This window comes from Dipodomys merriami, unplaced genomic scaffold (assembly GCF_024711535.1).
Source record: "Dipodomys merriami isolate MVZ:Mamm:240054 unplaced genomic scaffold, mDipMer1.0.p SCAF_502, whole genome shotgun sequence".
NCBI classification, from domain to species: domain Eukaryota; kingdom Metazoa; phylum Chordata; class Mammalia; order Rodentia; family Heteromyidae; genus Dipodomys; species Dipodomys merriami.
Window position 1 is genome coordinate 354,538 of NW_027206072.1, and position 16,463 is coordinate 371,000.

General features: G+C 50.2%; 1 protein-coding gene across 2 annotated transcripts in view; it reads right to left on the bottom strand.

The window, feature by feature from the left end:
• Positions 1 to 1,643: 1,643 nt before the first annotated feature.
• The window catches only part of LOC138810645 (TBC1 domain family member 9), a 66,257-nt gene continuing 51,437 nt past the window's right edge, over positions 1,644 to 16,463 (bottom strand). For both annotated transcript variants that reach the window (XM_069997811.1, XM_069997812.1), the window contains exons 11-21: positions 15,549 to 15,666; positions 15,079 to 15,364; positions 14,719 to 14,848; positions 10,916 to 11,014; positions 10,689 to 10,757; positions 7,710 to 7,950; positions 5,841 to 5,906; positions 4,992 to 5,078; positions 3,515 to 3,589; positions 3,305 to 3,408; positions 1,644 to 2,468 (exon numbers count right to left, since the gene is read on the bottom strand). In XM_069997811.1, coding sequence (XP_069853912.1) covers positions 1,746 to 2,468; positions 3,305 to 3,408; positions 3,515 to 3,589; positions 4,992 to 5,078; positions 5,841 to 5,906; positions 7,710 to 7,950; positions 10,689 to 10,757; positions 10,916 to 11,014; positions 14,719 to 14,848; positions 15,079 to 15,364; positions 15,549 to 15,666 — 1,998 coding nt within the window. In that variant the 3' untranslated portion in view covers positions 1,644 to 1,745. The remainder of the gene's footprint in view (positions 2,469 to 3,304; positions 3,409 to 3,514; positions 3,590 to 4,991; positions 5,079 to 5,840; positions 5,907 to 7,709; positions 7,951 to 10,688; positions 10,758 to 10,915; positions 11,015 to 14,718; positions 14,849 to 15,078; positions 15,365 to 15,548; positions 15,667 to 16,463) is intronic.

Consider the following 16,463-nt stretch of genomic DNA (forward strand, 5'->3'; position numbering starts at 1 on the left):
AGTCACAATGGTGATAAAACCTCCCCAGCAAAATTATTGTAGAAATGTGATTGCCTTAGACAGGAACTCAAGGACAAAGGTCAAAAGCCATATCTGAAGTACTTTATTTTGCTCACATTTATCCTACTTGAAGTTAACTCTACTTCGTTTGACAGTTTAAAAAAATCAACCCCTCGACAAAATAAAAAATTACAGCAGCAACAAAGTAAGAACACAATGGATAATAAAAGAATGTGGTGAAAGGAACATTCCAAACAAGCAAAACAAATGAGTGCTTGATTGTGACTTCAACAAGAAGGAAGAGAATGTCCAGTGTCTGCTCCAAACAAAACCACAGTAGTAATAATAATAATAATAATAAAGCCAAGTTCAAAGTGCAGGTGTGCTAGTTTTCATTTCCACATCCTTGGGGGAAGTAGACGGAACTATTCTTTTACATAAAGTGACAAGTTTTCTGTTGAAAACATCTTACTACGTTATCCTGCAGGATTTCTTTTCCATGTACAGGATCTTGACGTGGGTGGGTGGGAGGGAAGATGGTCTCACGTGGTACCTGCTGTGGTTTCTGGGCTCCATGGAGGGGGGAGTGGTAAAGGGGACTGTTTTACCCTTTGTGTATTGGCAGGGACTCACAAGCTGAAAATCCAGTTATCAGAAGCATCCCTATGTTTAGTCTTTTGGAAACAAAAGCTAAGCCTTATCCCAGCCCTCCACCCTCTTCCCGAACACCCTGAGAATCTCTAACTAAAGACCCCTTCACTTCCAGAGAATTCTGGTCTGCTGATATAAACCACCCGAGCCATTTGCTAATGCAAAATCCTAATGTTCAAACTGATCAATCTAAATTGATCACATATAAGCGTTATGCCAACATCACATCATGCTAAAACCACCGTTGCTTTTATAACAGCTTTGAACCCCAAATGTTGGCCCGCTCATCCTGAAAGGTACATGTATGGATTATGATTTCTGAATGGAGGACTTTGAGGAAATATATTTCAAAATCTTCAATAATAATTTTTAGGGTGTGTGTGTGTGTGTTTGCTGGTACTGGGGGTTTTGGACTCAAGGTGTTGAGCTCTTGCTTGGCTTTTTACTCAAGGGTGGTGCTCTGCCACTTGAGCCACAACTCTACTTTAAGCTTTTTGCTAGTTCATGGGAAGATAGGAGTCTCGCAGACTTTTTAGCTCAGGCTGGCTTTGAACCATGACCCTCAGATCTCAGCCTCCTGGGTCGTTAGGATGACAGGCATGAGCCACAAGCAACTGGTTCAATTTTTTTTTTTTTAATGTTTGCAAGTTTGGTAGAGGATTTGCCTGAGTGACGATGCCTTTTTCTTTCTAAGAACAGTTTTCTACTTGACACATTTGATTTCGCTTACAGCTCGCATTTAATTGAGAAGCCCAGATACACAGGCAACTGCTGCTTCAGTGAGAGTTAAACACGTCTGTCTTGAACCCATGGATACAGCTCAACAGAAGAGGAATAAGCTAGAATACACACATATCACTGACAGTCGACTTGGGGCGGGGGGAGGGGGTTCGTGGAATACGCTGTCCCCACATCCCCCAGCACTGAGGTGTTTCCATGTTGATCTCAACAGTTTTCAGAGTATTACATATATGAAAACACTAGGCTTTAAGCCAAGTACTAATAAATATTTAATTTAAAAGGAAAAAAAGAAACCCCGGCACAGAAGAACATAAAAAAGCCCCCTGGGCGCCCCCTCTCCCCGGGGGGCACGCTCAGCCCGACAGGGAGGAGATTTCGTAGTCACTGGCGGAGGGCAGCGGCTTGCCCATCAGCCGGATGTTCTTCGCGCTGGTGACCTTGGCCATCATGCACACGGGCTTGTCGAAGTACTTCACCAGCGCCGGCTCGGTCAGCAGGGAGGCCAGGAACTGCTCGAAGGTGATGGCCCAGTCCTGGTCCAGGCCGGTGCTGCCGGCCAGGGCCGGGGCGGCCTGGCCGCTGCGGACCAGCACCGTGTCCTCCCCGATGTCCTCGCAGTGCAGTTTGTCCTCCTCGTGCGAGCCGGCGCTGAGCACCGAGTAGGAGGACATGGAGCTGTCGTCCTTGGTGTCGTCGTCGGAGATGAGCATGGAGGAGCAGGCGCCATTGTCCCGGGGGGAGGAGTCCTCCAGCTTGATGTCCTCCATCTGCCCCCCCAGCGAGCGCTCCTCGCTGTCCGGGGCCAGCGTGGTTGGCAGGGGCTCCGTGGACTCCACCGCGAAGGGCTGGCCGGGCCCCTTCTTGGGGAAGAGCAGGCCGGGCATGGCCGGGGGGTAGGGGGGTGCGCCGCCCAGGCCCCCGGCCTCCTTGGCGGGCGGGGCGATGAAGAGCTTGCCCACCTCCCCGATCTCCAGCAGCAGGCTGGTGACGGCGGCCGTGGCGTGGTAGAGCTCCTGCTCGTGCGGGTCCTCGCTGAACAGGTTGTACATGGTCTTGCACAGCTCGATGAACTGGCCCTGCCAAGCGACACCAGCGTGACGGCGCAGGGGCCACCCCGGAACACCGACCCCACGCCCCCCACAAGCCCCCATGGAGGGAGTGGAGGCCGTGTCTCTAGTCTCTTGGTTGGGGTTTCCAACCTTTCCCCCCTTTAATTATTTGAAGACTTGAAACATTCGTGAAAATAGGAAGAACGGGAGAATAAATCTCATGACCACGTTCACCCTGAATCTCTTCCTTTCTTCTTTGCTTTTAGTCTGATTCCCCCCTGCCCCCACCCCATGATCAAAAGGAAATCCCATGCTCATTTCCTCCATCTACCCACTTTCACAGGCCTCCCATGTTCCTCTCTCCCGTGATGGAGCCCCTCTGCCCCCAGATGCAAGCAACACCTTCATGCCTCTCAGATGACCTTCATTCCCCTCAGATGACCTTCATTTCAATCAGGTGATTTCCTTACAGGAGTTACTTATAATTATGTAGGCTTTTAAAAAAAAACTCTCCCTCTTTCCTCTTCAGCTTTTTAAGGAAAACCCATGTCAGCTGCCTTTCTAGCCAGGCACAGTGATCGGAGCACCTGAGAGTACTTTTGGTGAGTGGCATAAGATGTCATAGATACTTAAAACTGAGTATTTTGTGACTCAAGTTTTCTCACAACTGGGCACACATCGAATTTTTAACAAATTTTTACTTAAAAGTAAATAATGTCTTTTTGATGCACAAAGAGAGATCCAAATAGATGAACGGAGAGTCCCTGAGTTACTCTGAGGAATATTTATCCTTCATTTATGAACAACAGCAAAAAATAGCTTCCAGGATAGAGCCCATGGGACCGGATGAGCATACTACTCACCTGGTTCAATTTGGGTAAATCTTTAGCGTTCTTCGACTTCGATTTAATTTCTGGGGTCCAGAGTCTCAGATAATTACGATTTTCTTGGGAGTTTGTTCTCTTCCCTAAAAGCCAAATGGCAAGAGGTGAGCGCCGGCAGGTGGAAGCATTCACGGGCTCAGCCGGCTCAGAGGGAATGGCGGGAGGGAGGCTCAGAGGGAATGGCGGTACCTTTGTCTGGCTTCAGACTCACTGCAACAAAGCCGTCATCCACACTGGGCTTGCTGCGACCACCTAGTCCAACCACTGGCAAAAGGCGTCAGGAGGAAAAGGGAACACGTTACTCCATGCATTGGTAGGAAAATCAGAAGAAGCTCTAGGCAGGGCAACCCGATTCAGCAAACAAAACACAAGCATACCCTGTTAAATCTGACTTTCAGACAAACTACACACATGCACCCATGCACGCACAGACAAGTATAGTCTGTTACATTTGAGTGTCAGATAAACTACATAGGTAGGTAGATATCATTTTGTTTTTGGTCAAAGTTTATCTCTACTATCTTATCTTTAACCAGCCAGACGCTGAAAGTAGAGTGTGGCCTAAGTGGAAGAGAGCCAGCCTTGCTGTGAGAGTGTGAAGCCCTGAGTTCAAGTTCCAGTGTGCACACGTGTGTACACACACACACACACACACACAAATTAAAGGGAGAAAGCCTTGTAGTCTTCAGATGTTGTAGAGCACGGCGTGTTCACCAGGCCAGCGTGCTCTCCTCCTGGCCCCTCTTCCAGCATTGTACAAAGAAGGAGGATTATTTTTGTCAAACCCTCAAAAAGAGGCCTTTCAGGAGTATTAAAATCTATGTTGACAGAATGGATGTGTTCACTGTAATGTTATATGCTATAAAGTTCTTCAAGATTCATAACTTAGCATTTCAAGAATCTGACTTGCTAATTGTCTTGCTATTGGTAAGTGCCCAGAGCCTTGGGCTAACTAGGCAAGGGTCTTAACAACTTGAGCCACGCCCCCTTGGCCCTTTTTGCTTTAGCCATCTTCCCAGTAGGGCCTCATGCCTCTTCCGGGGAGCACCTCACATCTTTTTGCCCAGGCCACCTGCATCAGAACCTTCCTACTATGCTTCCGGCTTCCCTGGGATGACTGCCGCAGTGTTATCAGGTGAGACGGGGTGTTGCTAGCATTTTTCCTGGGTGGACCTCCTCATCTGCTTCCTGAGTGGCGGGGTTCCAGATGTGAGCCACGTACATAAACCCCACATATGATCCTTAAAGAGCTCACTTATAACTAACTCCCTTTTCTTCTTCTTCACACCAGTTATTACAGGACACACGGGACTGCACAGGGCAGCGGAGCAACGTCCTCAGATTCCCCTGGAGTTTGTGAGCTCTAAGAGTGTGATCCAGAGTTCCATCGGCAACCCCAGCGGAAGCTAGTGTGCCAGACAGGGAGCCTTCCTTCTGTCCTGCAAACCAGCCCGGGCCATGTTAGCAGGGAACGACCCCCTACCGTTGTGCCACCAGGAAATTCCTCCCCTCGGGATGTGGAAAATGATTTAGGAAACCAAGGCAGTATCCAAAATAGCTAGAAAATTGGAAGGGTCAGCCATACTTGTGTGCTTGTTTGAGTAACCGACGGTGGAGGCGCTGGCTCCGGGGGAGACCTGGCCTGCCCAGCAGGGAAGTCACCTACCGTGAGTGCATTCTGGGGTGATGTCTTCAAAGAAGTACTGCGTGGCCTCAAAAGCAGAATCGGGCTCATCCGGATCTAAAGATGGCTCTGGAAAAGCAGGAAACAAGACTTCCATATCAATGAAACGGGGACTTAACTACGCGAGAAAGTGACCGGAAGAGGAAGACACAGTCAGAAATGCGTGCTGGCCACGCCAGAGTCCCCTGGTGGATATCAGCCTGAACCGAGTGGGGTCTCTCCTCCTCTTCTCCCCCGCTCCCTCTCTCCCCTCCATCCTCCTTTTGAACAACTCCACACCAAAGGGTCTCTTTTCTTTTTTCTTTCAATGCAGAGTTTCTGGAAACTTTTGGAATCATGCTTTGTAAGCCAGCTTTAGGGCCCGCATGCTGCAAAGACAACGTCCAAGTCTCCAGTTTGGCCATCTTGAAGTGCCGATCTCTCCTCACCTTTAGCACTGTTGTATTTGCTAGATCTAGCCCAGCCTTGCTTAAACCTAAGCTCAAACCCTCCCCGCGCTGCCCACTGGCTCCTCCAGGTGGAGACCAGCACCCCAAGACTCACACAGGGACTCCATCCGCCCTTCCTCTCCTAATTCCTGCAGCCCACACGTGACCAAATCATCCCCACGTCTCTCTAGCAGGTGCTGAGCTGTTGTCTCCCCACGCAACTCCTACCATAGAGAGGTGAGTGATCCGGGAGCACTCGGAGTCAGGCCCTCAGCCATACAACTATCCACACTCAACTTGTCCTTAGAGGTACAATCCCTGACCCGATCTGCCTACCCGCCAGCCAGAGAATTCAAGCCCCACCCTGGTTACGGCACTGTGCCCAGCTGCGCACTTTGCTTACCAGGCAGGACGTGCATTTTGTAGAGGAGTTTGAGTTTCTCGGTGAGGTCCCCATGACACGCAGCACCTAGGAGGACACAGGACATGTGACAGATGTGTCGCGAGTGTAGTTTGCTTTTTACCAATTACCAAGACATTGTCCTGCCTGGCCGTATTAGGGGTTCAGAGCTCGGTGGTGGAGAGGCTCAGCCAGCTACGCTCAGAGATTCCTCAATGCCATGGTGACTTAGCCTCTGTACCTCAGCGCCCCCACTGTAAGGTGAAATGATAATGGGAGGTTCTAGCATGATCTCAGCACCTGGGCCTCATGAGGCATGAGGAATACCGGTGTTAATACGTACCAAGTGCTTAGCTCGGAGCCAGGCACTTAAGATACTGAGTTCTTAAAGAGGAAGGTCATGTGGCTAGGCTCCTAGCCTACGTGAGAGTTCAGAATTAAAATCAAAGCACATTTTTGGAATCACATCAGGTTACTCTGGGCCTGGGTGCTGTCCCCGAGCTTTTGTGCTCATGGTTAGCACTCTACCATTTTGAGCCACGGCTCCACTTCTGGTTTCCTGGTGGTTAATGGGAGATGAGAGCCTCATAGACTTTCTTGTCTGGTGTGGCTTTGAATCATGATTCTCGGATCTCAGCTTCCCGAGAAGCTAGCATTACAGCCGTGAGCCACCAGTGCCTGACTGATTTTAATCTATTCTAACTTAGCCTCCATTACATGATCAGAGCGTCAGAAGAATCCTGTTATTTTTCCCCCCTTTAAATTCCATATTTATTCCTGAAATCTAAAAGTCCTTTGTAAGTATATATTCTCAGACTGCCTGATTAAAGATGAACCCAACTTGGAACAAGAAGAGAGAGTCACAAAGGTAGATTGGAAGGGGTAAGAGGGGGACATCTATATTGCTGAATTTTCCAACTTCCTGCCAGCCCTCATCTCTGATCTACGCCAGTGTTCTCGGACAGGGACCAGCTCTAAGCAGAGACATCCTCTCCCACTGAAAGCTCTTCTAGAAAGTCCAAGAAGTAAAATTCTGGGTTTACATGCATGTGTGCTTTCTGAGGAGAAAAGGTCTGTAGTAAGACTATTCCAGCTCTTAAAGAATCCGTGGCTTAGAAACGGCTGGGTGGCTCAGAGCTGCCTTCTATGTTGGATTCTTCAAAGGCAAACAGAACAGAACCAGCGCCTCCTCTAGGCCGGGGTGTTTGGTGGCTCATCCTTACAGAACGAGCTTTTCCAGAACCTTCTACATTCTCCTGTAACATAGTGGGTTTCTATCGTCTTCCCTTCTCTTATTCTGTCTGCCTTCTGTGTTAATTTCCAATCATTATATCTCTGGACAGGGTTCTAGAAGGAATCTCCCTTTAATATCTCAGAAGGGTAAGAAAAAAAGAGCAACTTTTGAGTCAGGCAGACAGACAGACAGACAGAATTCTTCGCCATCCTGGCTCCCACACAGACTCACTACGCCTCTCATTCAAGTCCACAGCAGAGTCTTAGTGACTGGCTCAAAATAATCGTCTGAGCAAGTGGCCACGACCCGGCGGCTTTCCCTTCAGCCCGTTTTACAGGGAGATGAAATAAGCAGGCGGCGTGGTGCTGCGGCATGAATGTCGGAGGTGTCTGCCAGCTCTACGTGGCCATCATCCCCGGGGAGGGGGAATTAGTGTTGGGGGGACCGGCGTCCGCACAGGGGTCTGAGGGAGCCGGATTATCTTTTCACCGAGTGAGAACGTGGCAGGAGCCCTCTATGAGGTGCAGGGGACCCCACAGAAATGGAGTGAGCAAACCTTGCCACCGGTGCAACCCCGAGGATCTGGGGGCGACTGCTCCCCACCCCTGGCCTGACTCATTGTGTAACAGGGCTCTTACTCAGGCCAGCCACAAACTCCCGGAAGTTAATGAGGGAATCCCCGTTCTCATCCAGTAACTGGAACAGACGGGAAGCCAGCACGTCTGAGTGAGCGCCGCAGGCCCAGGGGAAGAGCAGGGTGAACATGGCCTTGAACTGCTCCACGTCGATGCGGTACTGCTCCAAGTAGGGCAGGCTGGGGTCATGCCGGTCCAGTGCGTGGCTGCTCCCGCCCCAGTAGCAGCTGGTGAGGTGCTCTGCCTGCAAACCCACACACAGGACGGTTACCCCAGCTCCCCACGGCCCCATCCCCCAGAAGATCGCAGCACACAGCCTACATGCGTGTGCTCCTTTGACGTGTGTGTGCCGGTCCTGGGGCTTGAACTCAGGGCCTGTACTTTGTCCCTGAGCTTTTTATGCTCAAGGATAGTAGCTCTACCGCTTGAGCCACAGCGCCAGCTCCACCTTTTTGGTGGTTCATTGGAGCTAGGAGTCTCATGGACTTTCTTGCTGGGGCTGGCTCTGCACTGTGATTCTTAGATCTCAGCCTCCTGAGTTGCTAAGATTACAGGCCGGGGCCACTGGCATCAGGCCACCATCTTTCTGGTGGCTCATTGGAGGTAAGAATCTCACAAACTTTCCTGCCTGGGCTGGCTTCGAACCACAATCCTCAGATCTCAGCTTCTTGAGTTGCTGGGATTGCAGGTGCAATTACCAGCATCTTCCTACTTCACAAATCACTACACAGAGGAGCACAGGGAGCTGAGGTCAGCGGACAACCCCCCAGCCCATCCCTGGAGAGCAGCAGCCTCTTTACTCAGGAGTCATGTGACTGAGAGAGGCGCACACCCCGTCTCAGAAGCCTACAGAGACAGATGGAGAGGCAGAGAGGCCCGGATAGACGACCACCCCCACACAGGTATTTCCAGTATCTGTGGCAGGTGGGCAGAGCCCTGGCGAGCATGCAGCGTGGAAGTCAAATTCACACAGAGCAGGTAACTTCATAGGCTTTGCAGGTGTGGACACCTGTAGGTACTCTCTCTCTCTCTCTGTCTCTCTGTCTCTCTGTCTCTCTCTGTCTCTCTCTGTCTCTCTGTCTCTCTGTCTCTCTCTCTCTCTCTCTCTCTCTCTCTCTCTCACACACACACACACACACACGTGTGGATCTCAAGCTGCCACACAACAGAGATGTCCCAGAGGTGTGGAATGGAGGCTGGGCTGCTGTACTGCGCTCTGTGAGCACGGTGACCCTTCACACACAGCTAACGAGCCACAAAGCGGAGACTTGCGTCTGTTGGTCTCATCAGAAGGATGCAAGGCTCATACTGTATCTACCAATTTAATAAATACATGCTTTTGTCACACCTACCAGGAGAGAGAACTTAGCAGACACTAGTGAAACAGGAATATGGTCGTGGTGCCCTCTAGTGGCCGACAGGCCAAAAGCCTTGCCGCAGCCATCACTGCCACTGATGTCAGGCTTCAACCCTGACCTTGATGTTTCTTCCTGTTTGCCCTTACTATCTTTGCAGGGCTCCAAAGAGCCACATTCATTTCTGACAGGGAACTGCAGATTGTGGTGGAATTGGTGCTTGTATCAAAGGCAACTTTTAAATGGTTTTCCCCGACAGCTGCCAGCATTTTAACCTACAAGGTGGCTGACAGTTACAACAAGATATTCTTTTGCACAAAGAAACATACAGGAATTGTGTTACCAAAGTCCTCAGTTATAAAACAGACACTACAGAAACTTAACCAAGTTTGCTTTATTTCTAGTCTTCTCTATTCTTATACTAGCAACATGACCTTTTCTTTTCTTTTTGTGTGGATCCTGGGGCTGGCGCACAGGGTCTGAGTGCTGTCCTTGAGCTTCTTTTTGCTCAAGGACAGTGCTCTACCACTTGAGTTACAGCTCTACTTCTGGCTTTTTTGGGGGGGGGCAAGTAGTTTATTGAAGATAAAAGATTCTCATGGACTTGGCTTCCTGGGGTGGCTTTGAACTGTGATCCTCAGATCCTGAGCAGGTAGGGTTACAGGCATGAGACTCTGACGTCTGCATCATCTTAAGGGTCCTTTACAGCTTGTTATAGGAAATTAAAAGTTACAAGAAGCTGGGTACCAGTGGCTCACACCTGCAACCCTGGCTATTCAGGAGGCTGAGGTCTGAGGATCACAGCTCAAAGCCAGCCTGACTTTTCTGACAGAAAAGTCGATGAGACTCTTATCTCTAATTTAAAAAAAAAAGTCAGAAGGGCGCGCGCACACACACACACACACACACACACACACACACACACACACACACACACACACACACACACACACACACACACACACACACAGTCCCAAGAATTTCTGGAAGAATTTAAACTTGTCAACCATTGTTCTAATGAGCTTTACAAAGCAATAGCCACTTTTTTTCTTAAGTCCAAGAAAATAGCTACAATGTAGAGAGAAAGAGAGCTTAAATATTGACAACTTAGTGGTAAGAATTTGCTTATGTTCTGTGCTATGTACTGTGCTCTCCCTCTCTCTCTCTCCCTCTCCCTCTCTCTCTCTGTCTCTGTCTCTCTCTCGGTACTGAGGTTTGAATGTGGGACCTCAAGCTTGGTAGGCGAGCTTTTTATCTCCAGAGCCATGCCTCTAGCTCTATTATGCTCTATTTTCAAATAAGGGCTCACATTTTTTCCCAGAGGCTTGCCTTTGACCATAACCCTGCTACCCATAACTTCAATGAAGCTGGGATTACAGGAATGTAGCACCATGCTGGCCTTATACCACAATCCTCTCAGTCTCCCCCTGCTGACTGGCTGGGATTGTAGACATGCACCCTCATGCCTGGCCAAGGACTATAATTCTGCATTCCTACCTCTTACTAGTTACGCATGCAGGGATTCCTGCTCTCCCCGAGCAACCTCAAACAAAAACCAAGAACTCATCGACTAATGAATCAACACCTCCACTCCTTCGGGGAGACGTGGATTTACTCTGAAGCGCACCTTGAAGAGCGTGTAAAGTTCCTCCAGCTCGTCAATGGTGAAGGACGTTTCTGTCACAATGGTCCGTACCTACAGGAGGAGACCAATGAGCTGCACAACCTGCAGAGGCTCAGCATCCGGGGGGGGCCCGTCTCCCCGTCGCTGGGCTGGAGCAGGGCGGTGGGCGAGCAGGGCGGGAGGGGGAGCACGCGAAGCCCCGAGCTGACCGGAGGAAGGACTTTCCTCACCACGTTGCGCTTGGTGGTGTCCTCCAGGGTCTGGATCACTTTTAGCCGCTGCTTGAACCTCATCTGCTCGATCAAATCTGCCCGGATGGTTCCGAATTTCTGGAAGGAGCAAGGTTGGGACTTGGTGAGAGGAAAAGAAAAGTCTGCGAAAGCACCCAGCGCCGCGCGAGGACGCCGCTTGGCTGGCACCATCGGGGTGAGAGGTTCCTGGCACAGGAGGAAGGACGTCACATGACCACACGCTTCGTCTCACAGAATAAATAATCCGGAAGTCACCGTGTATCTCAGGGGCCGAGTGGAATTTCAAAGTCAAATATGGCTTCCTCCAGCCAATAGTTCATCAGGCAGGAGGAGGGTTACATTAGGCTGTTTGAGACAAAGAATAACAAGTTGGGTACTGGTGTCTCATGCTCAGGAGGCTGAGATTCACCTGTCATCCCAGCTACACAGGAGGTAAAGAAGAAACATTCCAGCCCAACTGCCCCCCACCCAATCCAAAAGCCAGACAGATGTGAAGGTGAACATATGTACCATCTACTTGGAAGGTGTAAATAGGTGGATCACAGTCCAAGGCCAGCCCTGGGCAAAAATGGGAGAGCTTGTCAGGAAAATAAAAAGTTACCAGCCTCTCCCTACTCACCCTTCTCAGACAACACCCATAGGGAACAGGTCCCTTGACCACAAAGAAACACCCAAGGCCACCACCTCTTGCCAAAGACAAAATCTGAGGGGCCCTCTGTGTGTGTGTGTGTGTGTGTGTGTGTGTGTGTGTGTGTGTGCATGTGTGTGGAGGAGGGATTCCTAGTCTAGACGTCACATTTGAAGGCTGACACTTAGTGGTTCTACTTCTGTGTAATTCTGACAGAAGTGCAAAGCTCCTCTCACAAGGCACACACAGAAGAAACCTGGAGCTTCATGAAGTGGGGTTCTCATCTCTCCATATGGTACCAGACCAAGCTCCATCGCCCTGGGAGGCCTGGGATGGACCAGAACTCCTCCCCCGTTCAGTCCCAGGGGTCGCCCTCCTGGAGCACAGGGAGACGGGTGGTGTGCGCCTTTGAACACGCAGGTGCCACACTTTGGCCTGGGCCAGGCTGCAAAGGCCTTGGGTTCCACCAGGTCAGTCCCCCTGAAGGGCAGTGAACCACAACCTCACTGCACATTTGCAATCTCAGGGGGAAATTAAAAAAAACAAAAAATCCTTAGACCTGGGCTTCCTGCCAGAGATTCAGATTTAATTGGTCTAAAATGGAGCCTGGGAATTCATTTTTTTTTTTAATACTTGGCTGTTTTTAGGATGCAGGCAGGGTGGAGACCACAAAGACCAGACGAGACCAGGTAAAGTAGCGCTACAGACAAGAGGCTGTCTTCCCTGGAAGGCAGAGGAAGGCCTTGCTGGTGTCTCCTGCCATGGAGGGCTTGGACAGGAAGCAGAGGAGAGCCGACCTCCATCTAGTCTCTCCCATGACAGATGGGCGAAGCTCCAGCCCCAGCCCAGGCTGGTCTGCCTGTGTCAAGAATAAAGCCGAGGCTGCATGTACAAAGCTGTATTACCTTGGCTCAGAATTCTCTTAACAAAAAAAAAGTTTCAAGAGATGTCTTTAGGAAAAGAATCCACAGATATCATTAACTACTTGCCTGCAATCTTACGGTTTTTGTTGTTGTTGTTACTGAAAGAAAATAAAATCACTGGCCATTTATGATAAGAGTTCTATCCAAATGTTTTTCAACATGCATAGAGATAATAAGCAGTGTTGAAGGCAGGGAGGCGAAGCTGACTTTCGTTTGCTTGTTCGTTCGTTTGTGTCTGGCTTTTGAGACTCAGTCTTGCTTTGTAGTTCAGAGGGGCTTGGGAATCGCAGCCCCGGCTCTTTCCAGTTCTCCTACTTCTACCTCCCAGGGACAGGGATTACAAACTCTGCCAACACGCTCAGCAGACCCGTGCTGCTTAATCTCTGAATATGGAAATAGAAACTTGGACAGTCTTTACAGAAACTGGACAGTGAGGACCACCAGCTTGGAGATCATGCATCAAATGCCCTTCTTCAATGGGGATGTGCTATGTGCATGCAAGGGTATCCCAGAGCTATACTGTAATAGAAATTTGAAAGAAACCAAATTAAATGGCCAAATAAAAATGGTACCAGTTAAATAGGCTTTGCTCACTCATTAAAAAGCATGCTACAAAAACATTTCCTAAAGTCATGCCTTTCAAATATTTAGTGTATTAGAGAATTTCTTGTGGTGTGGTTTAGAAGAAATACATGGTGTGTGACAGAGCAGTATTTAGTGAGATTTTTTTTTTAAGTGTATCCTGTAAAAGTAATACATAATTGATGAAAGTATTGTGAAATATTTGTAGGATGCAGTTCATTTTGTCTTTCAGATTTATCTAGAGTTTCTACAATGATTATAGATCATTTATATGACTCCTAGGTGGAAAGGAACCAAACAGGGTATCTCAATGAAAATTAAAAATGTAACCACTACTCTTTCCCCATGATGAGTTAAAGGCACACATTTCTGACTCTCTCTGTTGCTGTGTATGTGTGCAGCGTGTGCGTGTGTGTGTGTGTGTGTGTGTGTGTGTGTGTGTGTGTGTGTGTGTGTGTGTGTGTGTGTGTGTGTGTGTGGTCAGTACTGGGACATGAACTCAGGGCCTCTTGCCCTCATGTGGCTTTTTCACTTAAGGCTGATGCTCTACCAACTGAAGCCACACCTGTACTTGTAGCTTTTTGTAGTTTTATTAGACATAAGAATCTCACCGGTTAGCCAGGTGCTGGTGGCTCATGCTTGTAATCCTAGCTACTCAGGAGGCTGAGATCTGAGGATGGTCGTTTGAAGTTAGCCCTGGCAGAAAAGTCCCCGTGAGACTCCTAACTCCAAGTAAGCACTCAAAAATCAGAAGTGGTGCTGTGGTTCTAGTGGTAGAGCCCTAGCCTTGAGCACAAAGAGGTTCAGGGACAGTGCCTAGGCCCTGAGTTCAAGCCCCATAATTGATCAATTTAAAAAAAAAGAATGTCATGGGCTTTTCTGTGAACTTTATCCTCAAAGCTCAGTCCCCTTGATACTGGCTAGGATTACAGATGTGAGACACCAGTGCCTGGTGCTCTTTCAGCTCGAGAGCTACTTTCTGCCCTGCCCACTATCATGGCCACTATCATGGCCTCCAGAGTGCTGCTGAATCTCCAGTCTGAGAGCCCCCTACACCTGGAGAAAGTGTGACGGGCTTGGTAGCAAGCGCACGGTGATTTCTATAAGTCTACAGAGCTAAGTATCAAGAAGTAGGAAAGCAACAGGTGCCAGTGACTCATGACTGTGACTATAGCTCTGGGGAGGCTGAGATTGGGAGGATTAGAGTTAGAAGCCAGCCCAGGCATAAATGCTTACGAGACCTCTGCTCACTCGAGTTGGGCACAGCTACACAGAAAGCCTGAGCTGGTGGGGACCAGTTCTCACAATGTGAAAGGCAGCGGGTAAAACGATGCTTTGAGCATTTTTATCCCCTCCCCAACTTAGTCTCCAATGCAATAGTGTATGGAGGTGGGGCCTCTGGGGAGGGATTTAGATGCAGAGGGCTCTGACTTTGTGGAGTCTTTCTTCTGCTGCGTGAAGACATGGTCTTCCTCCCAAGGGCAACACGCAGGCATTCAGACGCCATCTTGGAGGGGGAAAGGCAGGAGTCTCCATCTGCTGGAGCCTTTAATCTCCCAACCATTAGAGGGCGGGCTAGCAAGGGCGGAGCGGCTGAACTCTCAGCAGCCTCAGGGAGCGGCACCACCCGGCCAGGGGGCCGGACCCACCTCGTAGGACGTCCCGATGAGTCTGAAGATGTCCACGGCGGGGTAGGGCTCCACGTCGTCGCTGAGCAGCGAGTGGAGGTGTGGGATGGGCGGCAGCGTGCTGTCCTTGTTGGTCACGCTGTCCAAGTACCTGAGGGGAGACGAACCGAACCGGGGGGATCACTGGAGATGGACCAGAGCTCCCCCCTGTCATTCTGCAAACGCTGCGCTTTAGAATGAAATCCCCTCGACTCGTGAGGACAAAGCAGTGAACCTGAGTCCTCAGGACGGAGGTTCCCATCGAGTCTGCGGGGACCGGCGCCCCGGAGGGGCGGGTGAGGAGGCCAGGGGGGGTCCTGCCAGGCGGGCGGGGCACCGTACCTTCCCAGCACCGTCATGGCCTCCCCATCATCCTTGCAACCCAACAGCTTGTCCACATTGGCGTCCAGCACCGCCAGGGCCAGCTGGAAGATCACTTTGATGCCTTCGTAGAAGAAGCAGTCCACCACCACCACGGCGCTCTCGAAGGGCATCACGCTGAGGAAGAGCGTGAGGAACCAGGACAAGGAGATGGTGGAGATGACGCCCAGGTCCTGCATGCAGTCGTACAGCTGCGGGACGTAGTCTCGCGCCAGCTCCTCGAAGACGCCCTGGTCCACCAGCGCACCTGCGGGCGCGCACAACCACACCGCCTCAGCCCCCGCCGCGGGCCCGAGGGCGGGACCACAGCCACCCCGTCTCCAATCTACTTCCTCTCTGCTCACTGTTCTCAGCCTCTGGGGGCCCCGTGGAGGCTGGAGGCTCCCATTCTAGAACCATCTTCCTGCCAAGACAGTCACCGCCCCGCCTACCTACGACTCTGGTGTTGTAGTAATCGGGCAGCATGCGCTCACACAAGGCCACCAGCAGCCAGAACGCTTCCTCCTCTTTGGCATAAAGCAGCAGCACGGAAGTGACGATGTTCATGGCCTAGGGGAACGAGGGAGAATTGAACTGCAGACCAGCGGCAACCTCGGAAGTCACTCCGTGGTTTTCGTCTGTGCTGGTGCCTTCGGGGCCGCGTGGCGCTGTCTGGGCCCCTGGGTTTGGTTTGGCTGATGACCCTTTAGAGCCATCGGCCACGACACGGCCTTGGCACCCACGCAGCTCTCAACATGCACAGGCAGAGCCCTGGCTTCAAAGAGCCTGCCCCACGGCTGCTTGGCCAAGCTCCCGCCCCGGTGCCACATCTCTCCATGGTCCTAATCCTTAACTCAGGGAGGTAACTATTTCCTTTACAACCTTCCAGGAATGCCTTCCATAACCAAGTACACAGGGCTCCAGGCTCTCTGCGGAGAACAAAGACGCTTTCAGAGCTGGAGGCCGCCCAGGAGCGCCCTCCAGGTAACAGCAGCCTGGGAAAGTAATGGCGATTTAAATTCTAAAGTAGCCTCACTTTATTAAAAGGTATTATCGAGTCCTTCAGAACTACTACTTAAAGAGTCCTCTTAATTAAAAAAGGAAGATCAAAAGATAAATATGAGTTCTGTTCTATTAGAAGGAGCTCTGTACTTGTCCTGATCTTCTAGAAAGCAGCAGTGGGCCCTTCAGATTTCTGCAATATCAGTTACAAAAAGAAAAAGAAAACAAGACCAAGCCAGGTCCCTTGGCCTCACAGAATCTTTCTTAAAAGCCTTAATACTTCTCTAAGAAAAATCATTATTAAAATTCCGATTAAGAAGGAGCCTGCTGATGCTAGTTTGTGATTAGGGTCACAGTCAAGTTCC